Consider the following 26,624-nt stretch of genomic DNA (forward strand, 5'->3'; position numbering starts at 1 on the left):
ACCCTGTATTTAATGGATTTTATTGCTATTGTAAAAGGATTAACATCCATCAAGGCACAGATGCTTGGTGTTGAAAAAGGGCTTAGTGCTTTACTAAAGCAGAGGCTCTCAAAAGTTAGAATCATCTGGAGGGTTCATTAAAACACAGATTGCTGGGCCCCACCCCTCAGAGTTTCTGATTCAGCAGAGCTGGGGTGGGGCCCGAACATCTGCATTTCTAACAAGTTCCAGGTGACACTGATGCTGCCAATTCTGGGACTACGCTTTGATTCCCAAACCGAACGGAATATCAGAATCACCTGGCGGGGAGGGGCACCCCATGAAATTCTGCTTCTGTAGGTCTGAGAATTTATCTTCTCTATAGCTTTAAAGTTCCCCAGGTGATTGCGATGCGCCAGCAGGCCTGGGCACTGCTCAGGTGTAGGCCCACCAATGAGAGGCTGACCCTCTACCTCTCTTCTATGCAAGATATCATTATACAGAAGTGTCAGCTCATTATTACAGTCAACAGAAATCTTTTTGGGTCTAGATCCTATCATTCTGGTTTCTCAGATTTGACAAGCCTCCCTCCGTGTCTTCTTCCAAGTTGTTGATAAAAATGATGACAAGGTACCACAATGAGATACCATCCCACACTCATTGGGATGGCTACTTCCAAAAATACAGAAAATAACAAGCGTGGGCAAAGATGTAGAGAAGTTGGAACCCCGTGCACTGTTGGTGGGAATGCAAGATGGTGCGACTGCTATGGAAAACAGCAAGGAGGTTCCTCAAAAATCAAAAATAGAACCACCAACTCATCCAGGAATCTTACCTCTGGGCATATACCCAAAAGGATTGAAAACAGAGTCTTGAGAAGGTATTTGCACACCCGTGTTCATAGCAGTAGTATTCACAACAGCCAAGAAGTGGAAGCAACTCAAATGTCCATCAGTCTTTTTGGGGGGTGACTATGGAAAGGGGCAGTGGTGATAGTAGAAATCGATCCTTCCTTCACTAGCCTCAGACACCAATTGTGGCTTATTGCAAATTACGAAAGTTATAATGCTTTTAGTCAACTAATAACAGCAACTTGTATTGGCACAACAGCACTTTTATTAATTACCAGTTATCACCACATGCTTCTAAGAAAGGAAAAGACAGGTGTTATCTGCTTTTTACAGATAGGGAAACTGAGGCACAGACTGACTAAGTCATCCAATTAACTTCAGAGCTGGAAAGAGAATTCACCAGCATATAAGAACTCAAGAAATGTCTTTTATAATTTATTGTCAGGGGAAAGAGATTTTATTTTGTTTTGCTTAGGAACTGGGATGTTTTCTTTCTGGTTTTAAAGTAAACTAACTTACTGTGTTTCTCTTTTTGCCCTCAAATTTGCCTCCCCATCACTGCTGCTCTGTTATTCCTCATAATCAGCATGCTTGCTTTTCCCTCGTCTACTTGGTGCTGACTTTCTGGTTCTATTGTCTTAACCTTCATTTCTGTGGGACCTCTGTTGGAACCTGCCTCAAATCCTGGTCTGAAAGAGGCAGGCTATGAATAAATGAGGAAATGAGTGAACAAGTGATGAGTGAGGGGGGGAGTAAGTGAATGGCCAGTTAGCCAGGACACCCAACTCTAATAAAGTGCTTTTCCTTCAGATTCATGATTTACTCCAAGTTTTAAGACAACCTATAGCATTTTGGGGAACAGAGCAACTCTGAATTCAGACAGAGACCACAGACTCTGAAGGGGCTTCAAAGGAGCACGGGGTGGGGGATGTTCACGTGTTTGCTGCTTCACCCGCTTTCTCTCGTTCAATCCTCCCCACAACTCTGTGAGGCAGCTGTGTATTTCCCCCTTTTACAGACGGGAAAAGCGAGGCTCAGAGAAGTTTAGTAACTCACTCAGGGGTTCAAAGCCAGCCTGAGGTGGAGCCTGGAACAGAACCCCGGATGAAGCCCAGAGGCAAAGCCTTTTCAGATTAGACCTTGTGGTCTCCAACTCGAAGTCAACGGAAAGGTCTCCCCAGTGGTGACAAGATGCCAACTTGTAATCCACATATTTGGTGCCAAGAAGGGAGCACAGATTGAATGTGTGAAAAAGGAACCTACACACCCGCCCCCCATCACCCCCAAGAAAGCATGATTCTGCCATGTGGAGGCGCCCGCCGGTTCGATGTGAGCAGACACAAGCAGGAGTTCCCGGTGCCCGCCCCCTCCTCCCGGACTGTGGGGTCCCCCCACAGCCCCACTGTCCTACCCTTCTCGCAGTAGGGCTCCCCGTCTTCCATGTGGAAGAGGCTGTTCCCGAAGGGCTTCTTGCAGGCTGCACAGACGAAGCAGGTGGTGTGCCACGTCTGTCTCAGGGCGTGCATCACTTCCTGGGGGAAAGAGCCTCAGCTCAGGACAGGAGAGTCCAGGGGAGAGAGGGAGCTGGGCTTGACTTCCCCACCAAGCCCCGGCCTCTGCTGGCGCATCCTATAGGGGAGCAGGGCAGGAGAGCCCAGGAAGAGGGCCTTGGACAGGCTGAGGAAAGGCCCAGGTCGGGCAGACGAGGGGCTCCCTCACGCTGTGTTGCTGGCTGCCAGGTTCTGGGTGTGCTTCCATAAGCTGTGACGCTTAACCCTCCCATCAAACCTGGGAGGGAGGTACTGCTTGTTACTGCCATTTTATCAAAGGGGCACGGAAGGTCAAGGCCACGTGCAGGTGCACGGGGAGGTCACGCTATGAAGCGATAACTCGCTGGGCAGAAGCTCCATCCGTCACCACTTCAAGCTATGTGGCCCAGGCACGTAATCATTTCTCGCTCTCCCTAGTTCATTGGCGGCAAAGCAACTCCCTTCTAGCATAGACACGGACTTGTTCTCTTTCTGTTAGCAGCAACTTCTTGGCTCCCCAGTGGGACCTCCACAATCTTGGGGTGCGGGGAGAGACTGGTTGAGGGAAAAGGGAAGGGTCAGAGGAGAGGGAGGCTGCTCACTTACCCCCATGATTTTGGTGTTGCACTTGGCACAGATTGGGGCAAAAAACTGCTCATAACACCGCTCGCAGTAAACGTTGTTCTGCTCCTCCACAAAGCACACGTCCGCCAGGGAGGTCTTGCAGTAGGCACAGGTGAACTCTTCCGGGTGCCAGGAGCGGCCCATGGCTACCAGAAAGGGGCCCCTAGGGAAGCAGAACATAGCACCCACTAAGGCGGCTCCAAAAGCTTGAGACCAGATATTTCAAGACTCCCAACAATAGTCATACTTTGATCCAATAAACCTGACTTTTGCTACTGTTCTAATGAAATAATGTGAAATTGAGATGAAACTCTGTGCAAAAAGATATTCATTGTTACATCACTTAGAACAAAGAGAAACGGGGAAGCAACTCAACCATCCACCAGTAGGGACTGGGGAAGCACATTACCGACTAGCCATTCAGTTGACTACTAATAATTAGAATAAGAAGGGCAGTGATGACGGTGCTGATGGCTAATATTTATTAAGTGCGTAGTCTGTGCCAGGTACCATTCAAGAAAAAATGCGCATTTATTAACTTGTTTAATAAGCTTAAAATTTCTCAAAACAATCCTATGAAGCAGGTACTATTATGATACCCATTTTCAGGTTAGGAAACTGAGGCACAGAGAGGTTAAGTAAGTTGTTCAAGGCCACAGGTCAGTAGGGTAGACCCAGGACACAAACTTGGGTAGCCTAGTTCCAGATCAGTAGTCAGAACAGTAGGACTACAAGGAAATATTTTATATTTTAATTTTCACTTTTCTGAAGTTTCTAATTCTTCTCTAACGAGTATGTACTACTTTATTTTTAAATAAAAGTGTATTTTTCATAGATACAAGCTCACTTGACATCCCCCACCCCACACACATGCTATAAACATACTAGATTCAGACAAGCACCCGCCATGATCCCTGAGTTCTGAGCGTGAAATGACTCATTTCCATTTCAGTGAGACAGATGCCCACCATATAGCCCTGAGCAGCACAGGCCTGTCTGTGGAAAGACCCAGAAGCAACCCTACAGGACAGCTGGGTCAAAACTAGCACCGTCAGCTAGCTTGCGACATGCCCAATAAACCTACTGACAAGACTGGGATTCTTAGAACCCGGCCTTCGCCCAAGGGGGCGGTCCTGGCACCAGGCACTCTGGAATCCTCCCACCTCCCCAGGGAAGTGGGTGTCACACAGGTATGGCAGCTAAAGCTCAGAGAGGGTGAGACCAGAGGACGAGCCCGAGGGACCTGAGGCTGCCCTGCACGCGGCCTTCTCCCGCTCCCTGGCCCCCATCTCCCCTGCCCCCCTGCAGGGCCCAGACAGCGGGCAAGCCCCCTGCAACCCCGCCTCCCAGCACTCCACCACAGGGGCCCAGCTGGACCATACCGGATGATGCTGTTGCAGTGGCCACAGAGCGGAGTCCGGCTGCTGGCTGGGAAGCGCTCGGCCCTCTGGACAGTGCCCCTGGCAAGGGGGGACACTTGGGGGCCTGTCGTCGGGGTGTAGGCAGGGGCCCCTCGGGGGAGGGTCTGCTTGCTGATGGAGGTGGTGCTCTTGCCAGGGGCAAACTTCTGCGAGAAGCTGTCATCTGTCACCCACGGGGGGCGGCTGGCAGACTCCGCAGGGCCCCCGCTGTAGGCGGCCGAGGGAGCAGGGTTATAGCTTGGGGCAGGCGAGGGGGTATAGGCTGGGGCCGGAGAGGAGGAGTAAGTGGGGGCAGGTGAGGGGGTGTAGGCAGGGGCAGGAGAGGGGGTATAGGGAGTCGGGCTGTAATTGGCCCCCGGGGAAGGGCTGTAGGTAGCCGCAGGCACTGCAAGCCAAAAATATCCAAAGAAAATTGTGTCAGGAATTCATTTCCCCCAACTTCCCCCGCCTCAGCCGGAGAAAGGTGACTTTAACATAGAGCAGTACAGAGCCCTTTTTATGGGAGACGTGTTCCTGAACCTCCTGATGCCCCAGATTTGAATGGGAGCCGAGGGAGCTAAAGAGCAGTGGGAGCGGAGCCCTCGGGAGCTTGCACGGGGCTGGCAGAGGGACACAGCTATAAATATCTGCAGCTGTGCGGGGTGGGGCTCAGCCAGGCCTGGGCCGCCAGGGGCCTACACAAGATGGGGTGGGGGTGGGGCGCCAGGCAGGGCTCACGTCTGTCTGGGTCCGCTGGGCAAGAGGGAAGAGGGTAGGCGTGGGTCAGCCTGGCCTTGACTGGGACATGCTTTTGGTGGCACTCTGACCAGTGATTTGGCATCTGAAACACCGCAATGGGGTGCATCTGCTGAACCTGGACCTAATCTCTTTGGGACAAAGCAGATGGCAGTGGGTTTTCAGGTTTAGCTACGATCGTTTTCTTGAAAAAGAGCTTGGCTTGATTTGTGTGGGGGGGAAATTCCACCTAGGTTTGATTAGAGTGGGGGGTCTTGAAGGAGTCGTTCAGAGGGAGCCTGGGCAGAGACGCTGGGGCGACACGGCCCAGGTTGCGCTGCTTCTGGGGCCCCGTGCCCCCCACATCATTTTGGTGGAATGGGAGAGTGCTGCGGAGTGACCGCGTAGAGGTTCACAAGGCAGTCAGAGTGTAGAAAGAGAAGGCGCCGCCCACTTCTGGAACGCCCTCCTTCAGTTCACTGAAAGCTTAGAAGCTTTTTGGGGTGACAGGAGAAAGGCCTCTGAGGCTGGGCCCCCAAAACCCCGGTTTGTTAGTGCTCTCCTGCCTCCACCACAGAACCAGCGGGGGCAGACCCAGCGGCGTGTGTCCTGCACACACCGTCCAGCCACCTCCTCTCCCAGCAAGAGAGCTTCCAGAAGCTTCACCTCAGCCCACAGTCTGCTCCTCTGGAAAGAGGGCTCATACCCTCCACCCCAAGAAGCAGGTCCGGACAGCCTCCCTCCCCATGCCTGAGCCTGGCCTGGGTGGACAGACTGTGCTGAGGGGTGCTGAGGCAGCCCCCACCGGGCTCCAGCCTGGAAGGGTGGGCGTTTCTCAGGCTAAAGGCCCTGGCCTGGCCTCTGGTCTCTCCCACCTGGTTGCCCTGGACCACCCTGGAGGACTTGTGGCCTGCTGCTCCAACTCTGTACCTCCTCCTCCCAGATGACCGGTCCTTAGAGCTGGGTGTCATGGAAACCCCTGCGCTGGGGGTGGGTAGGGACCAGGCCCATGTTATGGAAAGCCCAAGGGGTAAAACCTCCCAGTCCTGCCCTGGGGCCATCCTGGCAGTGATGTTGGCCTCCAAAAGTACAACCCTCTTCACAAGGAATCTTCTTCCCACTTAGTGAGGAGGTAGACCAGGCACATAACACATCATCTGAGTTAGTCCCCTTCGTGGTTGAGGTCACCACGGCTCAGAGCCAGTAAGTGGCAGAGCACATTTCCAAAACTATTCTTTCTATCACGCCAAGCTGCCTCTGTAAAGAACACAAGTCCAATTTCCAGAAAATCTTGGTGCACTGAGTAACTGTCAACATGGAGGAGGCCCCGTGCTCTGGCACATGGCACAGCCATTAAGAGCCCTGGGTTCAGGTCTCAGCTCTCCTGTATCCTGGCTGTGTGTCCTTGGGCAAGTTCCTTAACATCTCTGGGCCTGAATTTCCTTGTCTAAAAATGGCAATGATTCTTAAGACCTCACCGGGTCGTTATGAGGATTAAGGGAGATAAGAAATATAAAGTGCTTAGCCTAGTACCTGCACAGTGTGCATGTCACTAAATGGTAGCGAGGATGGTGAGGCTAGTGACTCCTGCGTCTCAGGGTTGGGATGAACTGTCAGCTCATCGCACAGCCTGGGGGTCACCTGGGGGAGCCCAGCCCAGGTAGACTGTGGGATGTGGGAGGGAGGAGTGGGAGATGTGACACCCTAAAAGCAGATAAACTGGGACTGAGTCTACAGGCTGGTGGTGGTATGCATGACACCCCTGCCTGCCTCACAGGGAGGGGTGGGGACCTACCGTAGTGACATGTGCAATTTGTAAATTCGTGAAGCCCAGATTCAAGGTGTTGCCACCCTCCTTAACAACCTTGCATAGCTCCCAAGTGTCCAGAGCAGAGGGTCTCAAAATGCTGGGGACAGCAGTGATGTGGGGAATGCCACCAGGGAGGGGGTGAGGGGAGAGGTGGCCTAGGAGGACTTCAGAGAAGCTTTGTCCCTCTCTGATATACATAATGGGGTTCTGCGCAAGATTTTGCTTCCTTTTTTGTCAAGCAGGGGATCTCCGATAAAAGGGATTAGGAACCCTAATCCTGTGCTGTCCGATACATCGCCCTATGTGGCTGTGGAGCACTTAAAAGGTGGCTAGTCCGAATCGAGAAGTGCCAACGGGGTAAAACACACGAAGATTTCAAAGACTTAGTGCAATACAAGAATGTAAAATACCTCATTAACAATTATTTTATATCGATCACATTTTGAAATGATATTGTGGATATACTGAATTAAATAAAATATATTAAAATTAATTTCACCTGCTTCCTTTTACTTTTTTTTTTTAAGTGTGGCTACTAGAAAATTTATTTTTATTGGACAGTGCAGTCCTTATCAGAACACTGCCTGCCAGGAACTGACTGCTTCCCCAGGCCAGGCCCTTTATGTGCCTCGTTTCCTGCAGGTCTCGCTGCAATCCGATGAGGAAGAGAGTATTTTCAAGCCCGTTTTACAGATGAGGAATTGAGGCTCGCTCGGACAGCTTCAGTGACTCCCCCAAAGTCACTGAGCTACTGAACTACCCTAGCTGAAACTGGGGCTCAGGCAGTCGGACTGGACTCCTCCATAGCTGCTTAACCACTCCCTAGGCAGCAGAACGGGCTTTAGCACGCCCCTTCCAAAGAGGGCCCTTGCCCACTCTTCCTGCCTCCCTCCAGCAGTACTAACCCTGTCCCTCTGCCTGGCAGACATTCCCTTCCCTCCTCTGGAAGGCCTTCCAGACCCCTCTCCTAAGCCCCACGACACGAGGTCCCAGCAGGGCAGAGGCAGGCCGGAATCTGGACCCCGGGTGGGCTGCTTGCATGCCCAGGGCTGCCCCCACCCGGAGCTGGGGACCTTTCCTTCCTCGGGGCACGGCCGCCAGCTCCCCCCCATCCCCCACTGCATCCCTCCCTCCCTCTCGGCTGGGCGGGGGCGCAGCTGCTCCGCGGGCCCCTTCCTTCTGCGCCCCTCCGCCCAGCCCCGCACACCACCCGACATGCCTGGAGAGAGACCTGATACCCCATCTCCGCGCCCGGGGCTGTTGCTATTTCTGCGTGACGGAATGAAGCCCGTCCAAATTAGAAGGTGATATTTCATCTCTAATTGGCAAGTTCAAAAGGCTCCTATCGCACTCGGCGGCCCCGGGAAGGTGTAATTAAACAAGGTGATTTCTGACTCATTGCAGGTCGGGCCCAGCTCCCCGCGAGCGCCCGGCCCCCGCCCGGCCCGCGGGCCGACGTGGCCTCCCCCGGCCGCGCGCGCCCCTCCGCCCACGGCCCGGCCGCCGCGCCCCTCCCGGGCCCCAGGTGCTGCGGGAGAGGCCGCCCGGCCGCGGCGCCAGCGATAAGATCCGGGCTGCGATCGCCGCCCTCGGCCCGCGGAGCCCCGCCTGCTCCGAGGGGGGTCGGCCGAGGAGGGGAGGGGGCCCGGGCCCCGGCCACCAGCTTCTCTCGGGGCCGCCTGCCAGCCGCCCCCGGACCCCGCCCGGCGGCAGAGCCTACCCCGAGAGGGTTGGAGGCGGGCGGGCCCCGGCGCGCGCCCCGGGCAGCAATGAGTTAACGTCTGCACTGCCTGGGAACGCCGCCGAGGCCCCGGGGCTCCGGCACGTCCCGCGCGCCCAGGCCCCCGCCCGGGACGCAGGCGGAGAGGGCGCCCACCGCCGGAGCCCGGCCGCCCCCTGGCGGGCCTGCCGGGGACAGCGGGCGGCGGGGCGGGGGCGCCAAGCCCGGGCCCGCCCCGGAAGGTGCCGGAGGGACCCGCCTGGGAGGTGAGCGCTGTCCCGGCTGGGACGGGAACGCCCTCCTTGCGCCCCAACCAAGCCTCACCCCCGCCCCCCGCTGCTCTTGCAAACTCCCCTCCACCCGCCCTCCGCTGTGCCGGTCGCCGCGGGCAGCCCCACTGAGACTGCTCGTCGTTGCAGCCCGCTCGACACGCTAGCGACCCTGCGGACTTTTAACTTCAGAACTTCGCGTCTCTGCCTCTTTAGGGACAGAGAAGGGCCCCTCCCGTGCGCCAGGCACGGTGCTGGCGCTTCATTTTCCCCAGCGCGCGAGGTGTGCAGAGTATCATGCCCATTTTTCAAACGAGGGAATTCAGGCCCAGGAGATGAAGTGCTTGGTCTTAGGCAGCACAGCGGGGTCAGTCTGATAGCAAAGCCCGTTCTACCGCCCACACTCAGCGCTGCTGTCAGAGTGAGGCCTATAAAACAGTGACGGCGGTTCCACCGCCCTACGCAGCACGTCCCAGCTCCCCGGAGCGAGGCCCCCCTCACTCAGTCCCTGTCTTACCCGACCCCTCTCCAGCCACAGGGACAATGCACTCTGGGGTCTCTCATTTTCCTTAACCAGAGGTGCTCCTGAATCCAGACTTCATCCCACGGTTGCTCAGCCAACTCCCCTCTCTTGCATGACAAAGAGAAACGCTCTGCCTTCCCCATTAGAATTAGCTACCTCATTCTTTCCCAAACAGGACATTAACTTCCCCGCTTCATCAGTTTTACCATCTGTCAAAATGGTAGGTGTGCAATAATTTTAGGGGGGAAGGACACTTTGTATCACTCGTGCAAGTGGAAAGTCATTGCTCTCCATAACTTCATGACGGCTGTAAAGATGAATATGTAGACAGTATAAGGCTTTAAATGAAAAGCAGGTGCCCACCTAATATGCTCTCTCAGTCATCTGTGGACCAGGCACCAAGGTGCCCCTCTGGGAACCCTGGTGACCCATTACCCCTGTGTGTTTGGCCACCAGAAGGCCCAGCTCACAGCTCCCTCCCCCGACTTTCGCTTCTCCCCAGCATTCATTCATTCATTTGTTCCTTCTTTCACCCCCTCTGCTGAGCATGTCCTCTGGGCCAGGCCTGAGTCAGCCACTAGGGCTGTAGTACAGACAACTCCCACAGCCCTGCCCTCCTGGAATTCAGAGTCAGAGTCCAGTGGGAAGGAGGGGATAAATGGTGATATCGGCACTCGGGGCCCAGATGCCAGGAGCCCTCCTGTGGGCACATCCCATAGAGCAGGGCACACGGGACCTTCCCCTGGTCTGGGAAAATCCCTGCTAAAGAGCCCTTAGGTTCACTGAGCAGGGACAGGCAGGGGAAGGTGGGGTGCAAGCCAGCTTGAGAATTGCCCTTGGGCCCTGGGGAGCAGGCCCAACTTTGCCTAGGAAAGAGGGAGTCATGGGGCTGAGCCCTCATCCCTGTGAGGGGGCCCTGGGCAATGATAAGACTGGGGACCAGAGCGATGGAACAGCCAGCCAGCAAGCTCAGCCACCAGCAGGCCCTGTGCTGGCCGCTCTGCTGCCTATGACCTGTGCTCTCATGCCTCCAGTTATCCTGTCTCGGCTGAGGAAACCAAAGACCAGACAGGTTGAGCAGCTTGCCCAGGGCACACACCGTGATGCAGCAGGTCTGTCCAAAGCCCGCGGCATTTTCATTGTGGCTGCTTCTCCTTGGGCTTGAGCCAGACCCAGACTCCTGGAGGAATAAGCTCCTCCCTTCTAAACCCTCTCTTCCCTCACCTTGAGCCTGAAATCCCCAGCCAGGAATGTCCTCTTCCTCACAGCTGGGAGGGTTCATCCCTGCCTGGCACGGCCCACCTGTCTCCCAGGGCCGGAGGCAGGCTCCATAGGATTCTGGCCCACAGCTGGGGGAAGGAGGGCTGAGCCTCGTTAGCGGGGCCTCCCTGACCACCATCCTTCTGGGCATGTGGCCTCGGAGCTGACCCCTGGAGCCCACGCCCCTCCCATTTTGCTTCTCACCTGGCTGGTAGACAGAGGGCCGGATGCTGGCAGTGGTGACAACCCGGGGCTTGGGTGCAGGGGCAGCTGGGGCCTCACTGTATGTATGGGTGGCAGGTGCCGAAGAGCTTGCTGCGGCCGGACTGTAGGCCGAGGCCTGGGGCCTGGAACCAAGGGAGAAGAATTAGCAGCCAGCAGGACAGCCCCAGCCAGGCCCTAGGGCCTGCAGCCATGGCAGGTTGGCTCCCCCATCTTCAGGAGCCTCTGTGAGGAGGAAACCTGACAGAGATGATCCTGGGGAGCTGCCAGAGGCTGTGAAGGAAAGTCCTTGGGCGTCTCAGAGGAAAGGACGCTGCTCCGTGGGTGCTGAGTCTTGGTGAGTCTGGTTAGAGCAACAGAGACACCTTGAGAAATACAGCCCATTGCTGGTGCCACCGCCATAGGAGAGATGGAGGAAAGCCACCAGCCAGACAGGAGGATGCACAGAAAACCTTTCACCCTGATGGGGAGAGACTGTCAGAGTGGGGCTGGGGCCGGAGGGCGCAGAGGCAGGACAGAAGAGAGAGATGCAGGTGGTCACCTTCTGACCTGCTGGGGCACCTCACAGCCTCACACTGCCTGGCCTTTCCCCTCCTCCTTTCTATCCTATTGTTGCTGGAGGGAGCAGCAAAGTCTCAGGTTTCCGGGCAAGAGTGTTCCATGGAGGGCTCATGGGAAGCCAGGAGACCCCCTCAACTCCCCCCCACCCCGACACAGGCTTCTCTTCCGTATGAATTCCTGTTGCCTTCTCCCACTGGGTTAGCTGCCATGAGGCCTAGAGCAGCCTTTTCCCATTTGTGACCCGGGGACCATGGGACCAAAGAGATGGGAAAAAAAGCGTCCCAGTTCATTGCCCTCAGGAAGTGCTGTACTGGCCTCTCCTCTGGGAGAGCTAGCGGCTGCAGGAGCTTCTGGAGTTAAGCAGCCTGTTTAACTTTGTCTGATCCGGTGTTTCCCAATTTCATTCATCTGTGAAACCCTTTTTTTTCTTTTTCATTTAAAACTAGCAAATACCTTACAGAACATGTCCCTGGTCTTGCCCTGAATCTTTCAGATCCCAGTGGGGACCACATGACCATACTCAGGGCAAATGGGTCATTGATGGGGGTGCTGGGGACATGAGGCCCTGGAAATATACCACCCCCCAGCCCATGGCGTCCTGCCTTCCTTCCGCCCATTCCCCATGGGCGCAGGGCCTGCCCATCCCTGCTTGGCGGAGCTCAAGATAAGGAATTCCCTTCCTCTCTAGGGTTCTGGGATGAACCTAGTGCCAAGCTCCTGTGCAGATCCAGAAGGGCGTGCGGTGCTGTCCCACACAGTGCAGAGGTAGAACGAGCCTCTGGCAGCCAGCATCCCAGACCTGGGGATGTGCAGACCTGCCCTGCCAAGTGGCCGTGTTTCTGGCTGAGTGAGGCCATTGTGTCCCCTCCCTGGGCCTGCCTGCCCTTCTCTGATAAACCCCTGTTAAGACCAGTAGAGCAGAGGCCTCAATGGAGGAGGAAGAGGCAGTGTCCATGGGGTGCCCAGCTTCCACTGGTGGGAGAGGGCCAAGGGTCAGTGGGTCTTAGCCAGACACTCCCACCAGTGGAGGATGCTTTCTCAGCATCCCAGGAGCTACGGCTCCTGTATCAGGGATTGGTGTTGGGGGAGGAAGCAGAGACATAAGACATCCAGCAAAAATTCTGAGGCCATGCTCCCATGAAAGGCTGGGGTGCCCATCTGCCTCCCACTGGCTCCTTCTAGCTCCATCCCAGCCCTCATGCATGAAGGGAAGGTAGCTGGCCCCAATGTGTGGTCTCCTGATCCCTGCAGCTCCAGGCGATGCTGGGAGCCCTGTAGTCCCTCTCCAACCTCCACCCAGGTCTCCTCTCTCTGTGAAGGAAGGGTTTGCCCCATCAAGGGAGTCGTGAGGGCCTCAGGACTCCGAGGCCTGGAGCGTGGGGCTGGAGCCTGCCCTTGAGGAGGCCCCTGCATCTAGAGCTTCCCCATCCAAACTGGGGAGGCATCTTCCCACTCAAAGACAGGGACATTTTGTACCCTCCTCCACGCTTCTGCTTTGTGCTCTTACCTGGAAAGGCTCTGGTGTGCAGAGGGGAGGCAGCTTGCTGAGGGCCCCCAGGAAGCTGGGATGAAACAACCCGTGGAGGCCAGGCCGGGGTCCCCCTTGAGGAGAGGCTGGGCGTGGCACCACCTGGGTCGCTGTGAAGCCCAGGGGTCGGGGCACAGCACACAGGCCTGTGGGCCACTCTGCCTCAGGCTGCACCGGGGACCTATGCACCCTGACCCAGAGAAGCATGTCCTTTCCAGCAAAACCCCGGGAGGGGAGTGTGGGAGACTGGAAAAGCTGTCTGACCCCAAACACCAACTTGACAGCTCCACACAGCCCAGAAAGAGCTGGGCCCACCGGCCTTTGGCATTGCCTGCTCCCTCCAGAATGACCTGTCCAGCCTGCCCCACACCCCTTCAGCACTACCCCCTGCCTTTGCTGGGTATCCAGGAGGACAGGCTGGAGTGCAGCAACTCACATTGAGAGCATTGTACGTGCTAGATGTTTTATGTACACTTTTCTATCCTGACCCTATAAAATAGATATGGCGTTAAACATAGTAGCAGATACGTTAGCAGAAACTGAGGCTTGGAGAAGCCAAGTCACTTTCTGAGGGTTACAGACAGTCATGGGTGGAGCAGAGATTCAAATCCTACCACGCCGGGGGTCCCTGGAGTCAGCATGCTTCTCCATCAAGAGAAGAGAGGCTAAGGGATGGGGGCAAGTCAGTTGGTAAATATCTGGCCAAATCTGACCCTCCTTCTGTGCCCAGGTCAATGCTCCCTCCTTCATGGAGCCTTCCTTGACATCCTCCACCCACAGGGACAATTGTCATTCTCCCTAATCCCGGTCCCAAGAACACAGCCTTTCTGCACAGTCCCCTTCGTTAGCTAACTCTGTGTGTGTGTGGGATTTTTACCTCCCTCACTAGAGCATGTGCCCCTGGGAGGCAGGGCGACACACCCCTGCCCTGTCCTCAGCCAGGCACAGTGCACTCCCAGGAAATGTGCCCCCAGCTTCCGTCTGACTCTCAGCATTAAGCAGTGCTGGCTTTGGCTTCCTCGGGGTCCTGACCACCATGGATGGGCCTTTCCCAGGCCGGACACGGCTGCCGACAGATGGACCCCGGATGAGGCCTCTCCTGCCTCGCGTCCCCACGGGCAGGGCCAGCCCCCGCGGGCCCGTTACCTTGGACTGTCCGCGGGGCTTGAGGCAGGGGCTGTGGCAGAGGCGGTGGCAGTGTGGGCAGCGGCCGTGGCCGGGGGCGGCGAGGCTGTGCTGGGAGAGGCAGCGGCAGGCGGCTGGGCAGAAGCAGGCGGCAGCGGGGTGGCGGCCTGGCTGGTGCACACTGGAGCATGCTCAATAGGCGTGCTGATGAGGCGGGACCAAGAAAGACAACAGGTCACGGGGGCCCCTGGGCACGGGGATGGTGGCTGCACCAGATGCGGACTGGGTGGAAGGCACCATCCTTATTGCAGACAGAGCAGGATCTTCCAGAAGGCATGTCCCCAGGCTCAGGGAAGGGGCCCCCAGGATCCGGGAGACAAGGGCTCAGACTACAGGGAGAATACCACGGTAATATCAAAAATGCCCTCAAGTCTGGAGAGCACCGCGCCCCCAGCCATTTCTGTGTACTTCCTAACTGTTCTTTCTCAGAGTGTATTATGCAAACACAACGTGGGGGAAAAGTAGATGGGACTATCAGTCAAGGTTCCTTTCCATCCAGCCTTCCTTCTTCCTTTCTCTTCCCTACCTCGTCAGAGGCATGCATTGCCTTTGCAAAGGATGACACAAAGACAAAAGCAGAGGTAAGATGTTTGACTATCGAGGGCTCAGGCTGTTGTTGTGAGAGCCCGGACTGTAGGCTGTGAAGGACTCAGGGTGTTGATAACACATTTGGAAGATGGACGAACGCAACCATGCCTGGTAGGTCAAGGTTGTCTGGACCAGAAAGGGGGCAACGTGGCATGGAGGATTTGAGAATAGAGGTGGCTATGCCCCTTTTCTGGGTAAACCCTGAGGAAGGCAGGACCCCAGGGTCCCCTTTGCCCATGGTGAAGTAGCAGGCAGACCCGAGACAGCGCATCATGTGGCCTGGGGGCTGTAGAAGGTTTCCCACACACCCAAGAGGGACACGGACATGGCCCTGAGTGACTGCTCTGCCAGTGTGGACCAGCGTGACTGGACGGGATGGGGACAACCCAGCAGATGCCAGCACCAGTAGACCATGACCAAGGACCAGGTGCCCCGCCACCCTGCCCTGCCCGCCATGGCATTCTGTAAGCCTGTCTTCCCCCAAACCACTCCAGGCAAGAGAGGAGCATCAGGGCCTAGTTGATGGGATTCGATTTCTGCCACCTGTGAAATGGAGCAGAGGCTAAAAATTAAATTATAGGAAAGCAAAGAAACGCACGTTTTTTGCTCATTTGGGTCACTGGACTAAGCTCTGTACTTGCTACAACAGCAAGGACACTTAACACCTGCAGCGGGGGTGACTTCCTCACGCTACGGGATTCATCCACTGACCTTGTGCTGTGTGCCGGGAGGATGTCTTTACTTCCTCACGACAACCCCCTGATGTGGGTACTATCGACTCTATTTAATAGCTGAGGGAGTGGCGACCAAGAGTCCGATTGCTCAAGATCCTACAGCTTATCGGCCTGGATCTGATGAGGGGCATTTGGACTTGAAGGCTTACCCAGGACCTCGAGTGGCCCCTCATGGAGGAAGAAAGAAATGCCTGCCTGCAATCAGTCAAGTAGAGTCCTCCCCCAACAAAAGGCACTATTCGTCTTTGAAATAATTAGAATAATCATCTTCCCTCTGCGAGTGCTTACAGATGCGAGGGCTTGTGCTAAACAGCTGTAAGCATGACTCCGTTACTCCACTGATCCTTTCAACCTCGCTGGGCGACTTCATTATACAGATGAGGAACCTGAGGTCCAGAGAGGTTGAATCTCTGCTGGAACATCACAGTCCGCCAAGTGGCAGAGAAGGGGTGGTTCTGAATCACTACGGCAATTCTCAGAGTTTAATATGCGGGCGAATCGCCTGGGAATCTTGTTAAAACGCAGCTTCTGGTTCAGTAGGTCTGGGAGTCTGCATTCCTAACAAGCTCCCAGGTGATGCTGATGCTGCTGGTCCTCAGACCACACTTGGAGTAGGAAGGTGCTACAGAGGTCCATCCCACATAGGGATGCCCGGGGCCATGAGCTGTCTACTAAAGCATTGCCGAATTGCTCTCCTCCATCCGGTGAGGTGGATGGTAGTAAAGAGAGGCAGGAAACAATGCGAGAGGGTCAGGGAAGGAGAGAGCTGGAGGAGTGGCAAGACCGTGTGTTGACCGACCCACGGAAGGGAGCACCATTCTCTGTGACTGCGTAGGAAGCATCCAGGATGGACAAGGGCCATGTCCTGTCCAGCCCTTTCCCAGCTTAGTGGTTCAGAGAGGACATAGGGCAGCCCAGCTCTCTGGACTGTGGCAGTACCCAGCCCTGGCCCTTCCACGAGGCCGCTTGCCCACCCTCCATGAATGAACCTGGCTTCTGGAAGCCACACCTATGAAATGGCTACCTCAAAGAAGTAGCTGTAGGCCCTGAAGCCATACCGCTAAGCTGGCTGCTCAGACCCTCCCGGCCTGGGCAGGTATGGCCTGGGAATGTCCAGGCTGACACAGGATACCTGGGCTCCTTTATCTGTTTCTCCCTGACCCTGTCGCATACTTTTAGGGGGCTTCAGGGAACTGAGGACACCGCACAGGAGTGATGAAAATGTCCAGGCTGAGGATAGCATCCTGCAAGATGAATAGAAAATTGGCTTTGCCTGTCACCTGCCAGATCAGCTTACCTGCTGCTCTCCCCAGACATAGCTCCAAATGAACTCTGGATCCACGAATGTGGGTCCTTGGAAAATTCATCATCTACCACACAGCCAGGACAAAGGGCATGCACCTGAGCCTGCTGCTTGGGGTTCCGCTGAGTGGCATCCTATCCAGACTCCTGTCTGCAGACACCAAGCAGCCAGGGTCTTGGGTAAGTAGGGGCAGCACTAAAAAGCATCTTGAAGGATTTTGGTTTCTTGCCCAGATCAGTTCCTGCCTGAAGTTCCATGAGCCCCCAGAAACCCCCAAGGAGGGGGTCTCAGAGAGCAAACCCTGCGGAGAATTTCCTTGGCCCTGGCTTCAGTCCCAAAGACGGTGCCCATGAGGTCACCCCAGCCTGGTCTAGGATTCTACAGCTGCTTCCTGCTTTGGTAATCACATCTTTGGTTTAAACATCGAACCAAAAACCAAACCAAACCAACTATCCTCAACTTCTCACGGCTACACGGGGAGGGTGTGGCCAGAGGAGAAACAGCCTGGCCACAGTCCCCCTTTTCAGCCCTTCTCTTCCTTCAGCCAGTTGGCATCAAAGTAGACCGTGCCAATGCTGTGCCCCTGTTCTGTTGTGGTGGCCCTTGATTGATGCTCTTATTGATGGGAATGATGTTACACATGAAAAGGATGGGGATGGTAATGGTGCTGGTGCTGGGTCTTGGGGTTTGTGGTCACTGGGCTCAGGATGGAACTGCTCGTGATGGTGGGGGCATTGTGATTGATGGTGCTGGGGGTGGTTGCCATTATTGGGGTGGTGATGCTATTTGTATTAGCTCAGAGAATGGAATATGCGCATCTCTGTTGACTGGATGATGACACAACAGTCAGGTGGTTGGTCAAGAAATTGTTCATGCTGCCTCCCACCCAGTTGGCATTCCATCTTGCACCCTGATGACTATTGCTCAGGGCAGCCCTGACCACGTCACTTTGCTGCAGGGCAGCTGCACTGCACAACCCCAGGGGCCCCATGGACTTTTCACTCTAGGCGAGTGACACCCCTCAAGAACCATGCAGTGCACAGCGATCTCCACGGGCTGTCATGTGAATGGTGCCCTGCAACCTTCACCAGTTCCACATTGCCTTCAGAGTACAGTCAAAATCCCAGAGCCTGGCACTCCAGCTCTGGACCACTCCTAACCATGACATCCTCTGCATTCCCTCCACTCCAGCCAAAATGATTCACTTGGGGTTCTGGGACACCCCTTCTTCTCACCAGCACCTCTGCTCACTCTGCTTAGAGTACCTGTCTGACCTTTCCTGACTGCACACGCCCAGTCCTAACTGTTCTTGGAGAGCAAACACACAGACCCCTTCTTCCAGGAAGGCTTCCCTGATCCTCCAGTCGGAGGGGTGCTCCCTGTCTCCAGACCTCACACGATCAGCCTTGCATCGTGGTCAGTCACAGCCACGTCGGCCCTTTCCAATGCCTGTGGCACCCACAGCAGCCAGGCTGGCACCCCGACTAACACCCGTGGACACAGAATGCTGAATGAGGACATCTCTGCTGTATTCTCCAGAGGGCTCCACATGGACCCCTGGCCTGGGGCCACCCAAGGCGCTGCCTGCAGGGGCTTGGGGTCACTGGGAAGGTACCAGGCAAGCTGGAAAGCAAATGAGAGCCTTTCAGGGTTTCAATCAGGTTGCTCCAAGAGGGCTCAACAGGCCGGGGGCTGGGGACAGGGGGCTGTGAGGTCACCAGCTCTGATTGGCTCAGGTCCTCTGCCAGCCTTAAGACACCCACCGCCTGGGTCCTCTCTGTCTGGCAGGCCTGGCCCCACAACCCTTGGAAGTCCTCATTAAAAGGCCAGCTAAAAATGGGTGTGCTCCAGAATGCCTAGATGTAGGCAGGAGCACACCCCCCTGCCCCGATGATCCCCCAGCCAGCCTGCCCTGCCTGGCCCTGGCATCAGTCTGCTAGAGGCAGGAAGAGATGGGAGGCCAAGGTGGAACAGGCTTGCGGGGGGGCTTTGGGGAGCATCTCAGGGTGGCGGGCGGATAGAGCAGTCTCCCCGGCTGGCCCTTCTGCGTGGGATTGCCATGGTCCCCGGAGGCACAGAAAAGCCTGTGCCCAGGGAGTAGGAGTGAGGCTCTGACCCAGTCCAGCCACAGAGGTGTTGGAGGAGTCCTGAGGGATGGGCCTCGGCTTCTGCTTTTATTTGCTAAGTGTCCTTGCTCTCATGTTGGCAGCCTGTGATTCCTGCAGTCAAGGAACAGGCTGATGGGTAGACGGGTGGGTGAGGAGGATGTGAGCCTGCCAGCCTGGTCCTTCCCTAAATGCTCAGGACTAGGACAAGGCCACAGGTGGGTGGGGGCTGGAAGCAAGACCCAGCTGGAGGCCTTCCCCACCCTCATGCCACCTGAGCAAGATTCTACCAGGCACATCTTCCACCTCCTCTCCCCTGAGCCACGGCCCTGGCCCACGGAGGACCCCCAGCAGTTCCCCTGTGAACTGCTCTCAGCCTAGAGCTCCTCTCACACCCTGGACCAGGGCTGAGCATAAGCAGCACGTTCCCGGGACAGAGGTCTGCAGCATGCTTCTGACACGGAGGGGTGGCTGGCTCAGTCTGCTGGTTGCAGCAGGGTGTGGGAGGAGAGGTGGGGGGCATCTGAGTACCCCCATACCACTGCCCCGTGAGAGGCTATGGCTGCCCAGGAGGCTGCAGGATGGATTCCACCTGCCGTTGGCCCCACCTGAGCGCCCCAGCCTGGATGGGGCCCTCAAGGCGGGAAATCAGTGGTGGGCAGAACGACACGGGTCTCGGCCCCAGCGGGCCCCCCACCCCTCTTCGGGTGGTGCCTGTCTTCTCCTCGTCTCTGACATGCCCCTCTCAGGTGGTACGCACACAGGCACAGCATGACTGGGGCTGTTTTGGTTCATTTCAAATGCTCTTTATTTCAGAACAGCATGCTTATATGTACAGGAGAGAACTAGGGAGCCAGCGCGGAGAGGAGAGCGCACACTCCAACCTCACCACAGCCGGGGCGGGCCTCTGCCTCATCTACCTAGGGCTGCCACTTCCTCTGCAGAGAGCCCTGTTCTGGGCTGCCCGGGCTCCAGAGGGCAGCGAGGGAGTGAGTGGGGCCGGGGAGCTGGCCTCTTCCCAGGACCCTGACCTACAGGTGACTTGTTCCAGGCCGGCACTGGGCCAGGCTGCCTCTCCCAGGACCTGAGGTTGGTGGGAAACCGACCCGTAGCACGTTGTTTCCCTCAGTTCTGGGTGTTATGCCAACAAACCCTGTCACGTCCTCTCTGATCTACAGCTAAGGCCCTGGCAGGGGAGCAGAGGCTCGGGCTATTTGAGGGGTGGTGAGGGTGGCACTGAAGGGGGGGGCTGGGCAGGGAGCAGAACTGCTGCGCTTGACTATCCAAGGCGCCCCCCAGCACAGCTATCCATTCTCAAGCATCACCGTGGGGGCTCACATGCCAGATCTGTGTGGGGGGAAGGAGGGAGGGGGTCCAGCCTGGGAGGGGTGGGAGGACTCCGGACAGCCTTTTAGCTTTTAACGTTAAGGATTTGGGCCGAAAGGCCATGGTGCCAGTTGCGCAATTTGGCAAAACGTGGGCTGTTACGTTCCGTTTCAAACCTTTCCCTGTGGCACAGAGAGAGACAGAGACAGAGAGAGACAGAAAGAGAGAAAAGAGAGGAAGAGAGAAAGGGGTTAGGGGATGTGTTCGCCATTCCCCTGATAGCTGGGGCAGAGGGCATGGGAGGGAGGAACTGGGCTTTGAGAGGTTGTCTCATCCAGGGCAAGACCAGAGTCCCAAGGACCAAGATCAAGGGACTGAAGTCCCTGACTTGAGTCGGGAGCCATGGGGAGGGGGCCTGGCTAGTCGGCCTGAGGGGCTGACCTGGGCAATGGGGGTCTCTGGGTCCTCCCTGGTCCGTGTGGTTAGGGCTGGGCAGGGCTGCTTTGGTTGTGGGCTCTGGGGACTGAACCAAATCGGCAGGTGTGTCTAGCATGGTCTCTGTCCCCAAGCTGGGCATGAAGAAGGAGGAATGCCTGTTCCCACGATGAGGCTTGCTGAGCAGACCTGCCACCTCCCTGTGCTGCCCTGGCCTCTGCCAACCCTTTTCTGTCCCCAGAGAGAAACCTTCAAACACCACCGGCTGTCCCTGCCCGCCTGGGCCTGAGCACAGCCAGGCACACGCGTGCACACGCATACTCACAAGGCCACTGGCACACATACAGGGGGCCAGGACTTCCCGCCGCTTCCCGCCAGCTGGGCCTCTGCGGCTCAACTCACAGCCTGCTCAGCCAAGGGCAAAGGACAAAGCAGGCAAGGAGCAGCCGGAAACGTAGAGATGGAGGCGAGGGTGTGCCTGGGAATGGCCAGGGCCACGGATGCCAGAATCCTAGGCTGGAGGGGCCTCTAACATCCTCCAGACCAGAGGGGCAAACGGGGGGTGCAGGGGCTGCGTCTAGCCACAAACACAGTGTGTTTAATGAGGACAATGTTTAAAACTCCTTTTAAAAATTAATTGCTACAGCCAGACCACGGAATACTACTTAGCAATAGAAAGACACAAATGAACCATTGGTACGCTCAAAAGCTCGAATGAATCCCCAGGGAATCAGGCTGACTGAAAAAGCCAATCGTACAGGGTCGTGTGCTGTAGGATTCCATTTATACAACATCCTCGAAATGACAAAATTTTAGAAATAGAGACCAGATAACAGATTAGTGGTTGCCACAGGTTAAGGAGAGGGTGTGCGTGTGGGAAGGGAGGTGTGGCCATAACAGGGCAACATGGGGGGTCCTTGGGGTGATGCAAATGTTCTGTGTTTGACTGTATCAGTGTCATCATCCTGGTTGTGAAATTGTACTGTAGTTTTGCAAGATGTTACCATTGGGGGTAACGGGTACAAAGAATCTCTCTGTGTTATTTCTTCCCACTGCACGCCAATCCACAATTATTTCAAAATAAATAGTTTAATAAATGAATTGCCAGCCTATGAAAGTCAGGAAGACCAGCTTGAGGATTTTAAAAATCAGAGGATGGGGCAGTGCTGGTCTTACGCGTCTGCAGGCTGACAGTCCCGCGTCCCTGCATTTAGACCTGTCCACCTTCCCGCATATGCGTTACCAGGCAGGCTGCCCCCCGACACACACCTTGAGTCCTCATGTTGGGTCTCTGTGTAAGATTCTGTTTGACAAAAGGGGCCCACTGCTAACATATTTGAAAACCACTGGTCAAGCCCAGACTTTCCTAATACCAAGAGGAAGGCGAGGCCCAGAGATATCACATGAATGGCCTGAAGCCACACAGAAACTCAGGGGGAGCACCATGATCTAAGCACTGGGTGTCATCTGCTACCTGCCTCTGAGGTCGGGGAGAAGGGGCAAAGGCAGCACGAGCAGAGGCCCGGCCGCAGGGCCCACGCTGCCCTACCGACAGCACCGCAGGTGGCAACAATCCACCAGCCCATAGGGACCACCCAGGGCACAGATGCGGCCAGTCCAGCCAGCCAGGCCCACAGCCTTTGTCATCAGTGCTCAGGGACAGGGTCAAGGACAGTCCTGGCAGGTTGGCGAGTCTAGTGAGCCTGTTCTGCTGGGAGCTGTTTGGAAATTCACAGATGGCCAAAGAGAGGAGTGAGAAGAGAGAGGAGAGAGAGAGGAGAGCCAGCGAGAGAGAGAGGAAGAGAGGTCTTGGACACCCTCGAGGGCTACTCAGGTGGCACCCAGGGGTGTCCTGGTCTCTCCACTTATGGTTTTTCAAACTTGCTAGGCTGGCAGACACTAAGGACTAAAAATCCACGGAACGCAGGTAACTCTCATATCGATAGCTGTCCACTGCCTCTTCACGAGGGCTCTATTTGCGGGAGGACCCTGAGCTGTGCTGTACCAAGAGAATCAGCCCCATGAGCTCGGACAGAGGCGGGTGTGCCCAGCAAGGGGAGAGGACCCCAGGTGCCCAGGGAGGCTGCAGGGGGAGGAGGGCAGGGCCGGTCAGCCCCACGCTCTGGCTCTGTCAGAAGGGGGCAACTGGAGATGAAGAAGACCCGTGGATGGTTGCACAACAGAGAAGGGACACGGGAGGGTTTTTACGTCGTTTGTGGAGGCGTGTGCGAGGCAACCTCACCTTCAGCCTCTCTGTGGACTCGTCACTGAGATCAAATTTGTTCCTTAACACTTGTGCTAAGAGAGACGCAGACCTCTCCACCCAGGTGAGCATCAGGTAAACATAGAGACGGCACTTGTAGACAGCTGCACCACAAGGTGGGGGCCAGGGGATGTCTGGGCTACACACTGGCCTTCTCCAGGATGGTTACACCCAGGCAGGGGGATCCAGATGCCTCACAGATTCAAGCCCGGTCCAGGATGAGGCTAGGCCTGCTCCCACACCCATCCCAGTCAGGGCTGCCCAACATGGACCCGACCTTCCGAGCCATCAGGCCCTGGAAGGCCTCCTGAAGTCACATGGAAGCTGTGGGCTCTCTGAGATTGGAGGCTCAGCCTTTGGCGGGGGCACTATCTGTGCTCTGCTGCTTCAGATGGAGGCCGGAGCCGCAGGACTGCCTGCACCCATGTGGACGCCAGCAGGAGGCTAGTGTTTAAGCCGCCCGGACAGTCTGTTGAGGGGCTGGGGTCCTTCCTGGGAGTGGAGCCAAGTCCGCAGCTGATGCTTGGGCTGTTCAGGGGCCCACTTGCCTCACCTGTAAAGAAGGGTCCCTGGAGACTGTGCTCTGCCCTGGGCTGGCCAGCAGGCGGGCACTGGAGCCTTGGAGGGACGTTCTCTGCTACCAGACACCAGAGACACTGTCGGAGCGCTGGGAGCCAGGGCCCAGAGAGAGGAGGGGAGGGGAGGGCGGGGCTGTGGGCTGCTCGCTCGAGGGACAGGCCTCGGAGGCAGAGCAATGATACGTGAAGGGACAGTTTGCAGGGTCTTCTGACATGCAGACTGACACCTGTCCTCCAGGCCACCAGGCCACTGCCTGGTACAGAATGCCTGAGGCTGCTCACACGGCATCCCGCCAGCTTTGTCCTCACACAGCCACAGGAAGGGGAAAGCGCCTTTGCACGGGTCCAAGCCCAGACAGGCCGTCACCACGCACGCACAGGCTGCCGGGCCGGGGAGTGGCAAACTCAGGCTCTGCTGGAGTAAGCTACTTGGAAGACGTGTGCAGTGAAGCCCCCTGGGGAAACGCAGCCTTCAGGAGAGACCCCTGGACTCCTCACTGTGAAAGCCACTAAAGCGAGAGGAGAAGGGACAGAGGCCGTAGCTGCCCTCAGCCAACAAGATGGGTCAGCAGGGTCTGGGGGTGCAGTTTCCAACTTGGAGGTGGGGATGGATGGAAGTGGGGCCCAGGCCCTGGGGAGCAAGATCCCTGATCAGCCTGGACCGAGGGTGGGGACAAGTGTGCTCCCTTCTGCTCAGAAGGCCACTCAGGTGAGCAGTGGCCACAGTCACCTGTTCAGGCTTTAATCACAAAAAGAACTGAATGGCTGCACCCACTGCACCTCCCCCTCCCCCACAGCCCCAGGTCCACAGGCTGCTTGGGATTCAGTGAAATGAAAACGCCCTCCCTCCTTCTGTGGCCCTGGGGAGGATGGGCATTTCTGGGGGAGGCTATGAAGATAACCTTCCAGAAATCCAAGTTAGGAAAAGAGAGGGAGCAGGAGCCTTGTGCGCCTCCAGTGCCGGGCAGAAGCCTTGCTGGGTCCCCAGAGCCGTTACTGCAGGGCCAGAAACCCCAGAGAGAAGGGCTGGCGGTGACACTGTGCTTGTGAGAGGCAGCCGCTTTCTCGGGGTGGGGGCCTGGCACCAAGGGAGGAAGCCGGCTGGCACCTCTTCTCGGGCTCTCTTTCCACGTTCCCCGACAATGAAACCCTGTGGGAGCTGGGGAGAGGCTCCAGGACCTGCCACAGAGTTCTCAGAAGCCCAAGACCCTCTGGCCTCCTGCTGGGAGCTGAACCAAGCATGTGTGGGGTTAGGCCCCAAGGAGAATGGCTAACCTCCCCACATATCTACAGGACCAGGCAGAACAAGACCCAAGAGACGCTTCTGAAAAGGGGGAAGGGGGAGGCCTGGGGACCACCTTAATCCTGCCTTTTGTGTTCTCCTCACTCAGTAACTTCGCAGAGCCTGCAAATGTTCCAGGGGAAATAGAAAAGACGGAAGTCCCCTGTGGTCCGCCTCCACCAGCGCCCTTCCGATTAGTGACGTGCGAGTCTAGAGGGACCGGCCAGAGGAACATAAAGTGATCAGAAGTGCTCCGGAGGGGGTGGCGGGGCCCAGAGAGGCAGGGGTCAGAGCCTTCTGGGAAGGGGGGTGAAGGCCCCTGCTAGCTCTGGATGGAGGGAACTTGGGGACTTTTAGGCTGTTTGCTGTGGGGTGTGTGCTAGAAAGGCCCTCTATCAAACCTTTGGTAAAGGCTACATCGCTCACTGGAGCATCTATGCGGCGGCTTCAAAGAGGAGGTGGGTCGGACACAGAACCAGCACGCAGGAGCGGTGGAGCATAGGAGAGGAGACAGCTGACAGCTCGGTCATACGTAAAATAGCTAGATACTAACTTGTGAGCTAAATCACGTATCGTCTCAGTTCAGGCTCTTTAACAGACACACTGCAGGCACCGAAACGTAAGGACCATTACTGCAACAGCATGCCATCGTTAGCAGGTCTGGGAGGACCACACTTTAGGCTTGGATGTCCCAGCCAAAGAGTGGGGGCAACTCGGATTGGCCGAAATACAGGTTCAAAAATAAAATCCACATCAGGTCCAGCTGACCCCAGAGCCCCACTCTCCGCACAGTCCCATGGCCACTATGCACCGGTTAGCAAGGACAGTAAGCTTGGCCCAGGGTGGAAGAGCACCTCTGAGCCCCGGCTTGTCACACGGAGGCTGCCGCGGGATGCACAGGCCCAACGCAGACTCTCCCAGGAAGAACATGCAGACCACACGCTTGCCTCCGGAAGGGTAAGCACAATCACACTGGGCCCCATGCCTCACCATGGAAGGCCCTAGTAGGTTCCAGAGGGTCTGGGGCAGCGTGACCCCCTCATGCCCAGAGCCACGAGCACCTGACAGGCCACAGGTGGTAGGTTCGTGGCCGTGGCCTCAGGCCTGCCATGGATGGGGGCCATCCCTGGAGACACCCAGCTCTGCACAAGCCCCTCCTCATGCCCAGGGCTCGTCTTTCCTTTCAGAAGCCATTGTGCTGTGAGTGATTTATGGAACTAATAACTAGGTCTGAACAGGTGAGTGCAGGGGTAAGGCACCCACCCCCAGCACAGCCCTCCAAGTGCCCACTTCCCAGTGCTAGCCTCCAGACGCACAGGGGACAGGCCCTGAGATGAGCGGGGAGGCAAGGCAGCCGGCCTGGGACGCTCACAGGGAGAGATGCCTCCTTCTCGACAGCCCAGCAACGGCCAAAGCAGCCCTGCCCGCTGCCCAGGGACAGAGCCAGGAGAGCCTGGAGTCCTTACTCCTGCAGCCTGGACCCAGGGGACAGAGACTCAGCTCCAAGTACCCACCTCACTGACCTGGGACAAACGCCCCAAGCCAGCACCTGCTGGAGCCCTTTAGGGGCCAGGAATTTCCAAATATATGGACTGGAGAGGTTCCTTCCATGAGTCTTGTGACCTGGGGGCTGCCCGGGAAGGGATGGGTTAGGAAGGGCCAGGCCCCAGAGCTGGAGGCCAGCCACTTACCTTGACCTTCTCAAAGCTTCCTCGTCAGGGTCTTGCACTGTGGGCAGAAAGTTGCTAGTCAGAAGGAGTCACAGAGCATCAGGAAGAAAAGTCACCAGAGCTCTACTCCTGGCTTCTGTGGGC

At 56.6% G+C, this 26,624-nt stretch overlaps 1 protein-coding gene across 8 annotated transcripts in view; it reads right to left on the minus strand.

The window, feature by feature from the left end:
• Positions 1–26,624, minus strand: part of LDB3 (LIM domain binding 3) — a 60,269-nt gene that overhangs the window by 10,962 nt on the left and 22,683 nt on the right. For 3 of the 8 annotated variants that reach the window (XM_070569498.1, XM_070569494.1, XM_070569486.1), the window contains 6 exons: positions 26,502–26,538; positions 14,158–14,340; positions 10,905–11,047; positions 4,366–4,789; positions 2,966–3,146; positions 2,242–2,362 (listed from right to left, as the gene is read on the minus strand). In XM_070569498.1, coding sequence (XP_070425599.1) covers positions 2,242–2,362; positions 2,966–3,146; positions 4,366–4,789; positions 10,905–11,047; positions 14,158–14,340; positions 26,502–26,538 — 1,089 coding nt within the window. Of the gene's footprint in view, positions 1–2,241; positions 2,363–2,965; positions 3,147–4,365; positions 4,790–10,904; positions 11,048–14,157; positions 14,341–19,710; positions 20,435–26,501; positions 26,539–26,624 lie in introns of those variants that run through there. The other 5 variants (XM_070569508.1, XM_070569521.1, XM_070569515.1 and 2 more) reach the window with 2 other exon arrangements.

This window comes from Equus przewalskii, chromosome 1, assembly GCF_037783145.1.
Source record: "Equus przewalskii isolate Varuska chromosome 1, EquPr2, whole genome shotgun sequence".
Classification (NCBI taxonomy): domain Eukaryota; kingdom Metazoa; phylum Chordata; class Mammalia; order Perissodactyla; family Equidae; genus Equus; species Equus przewalskii.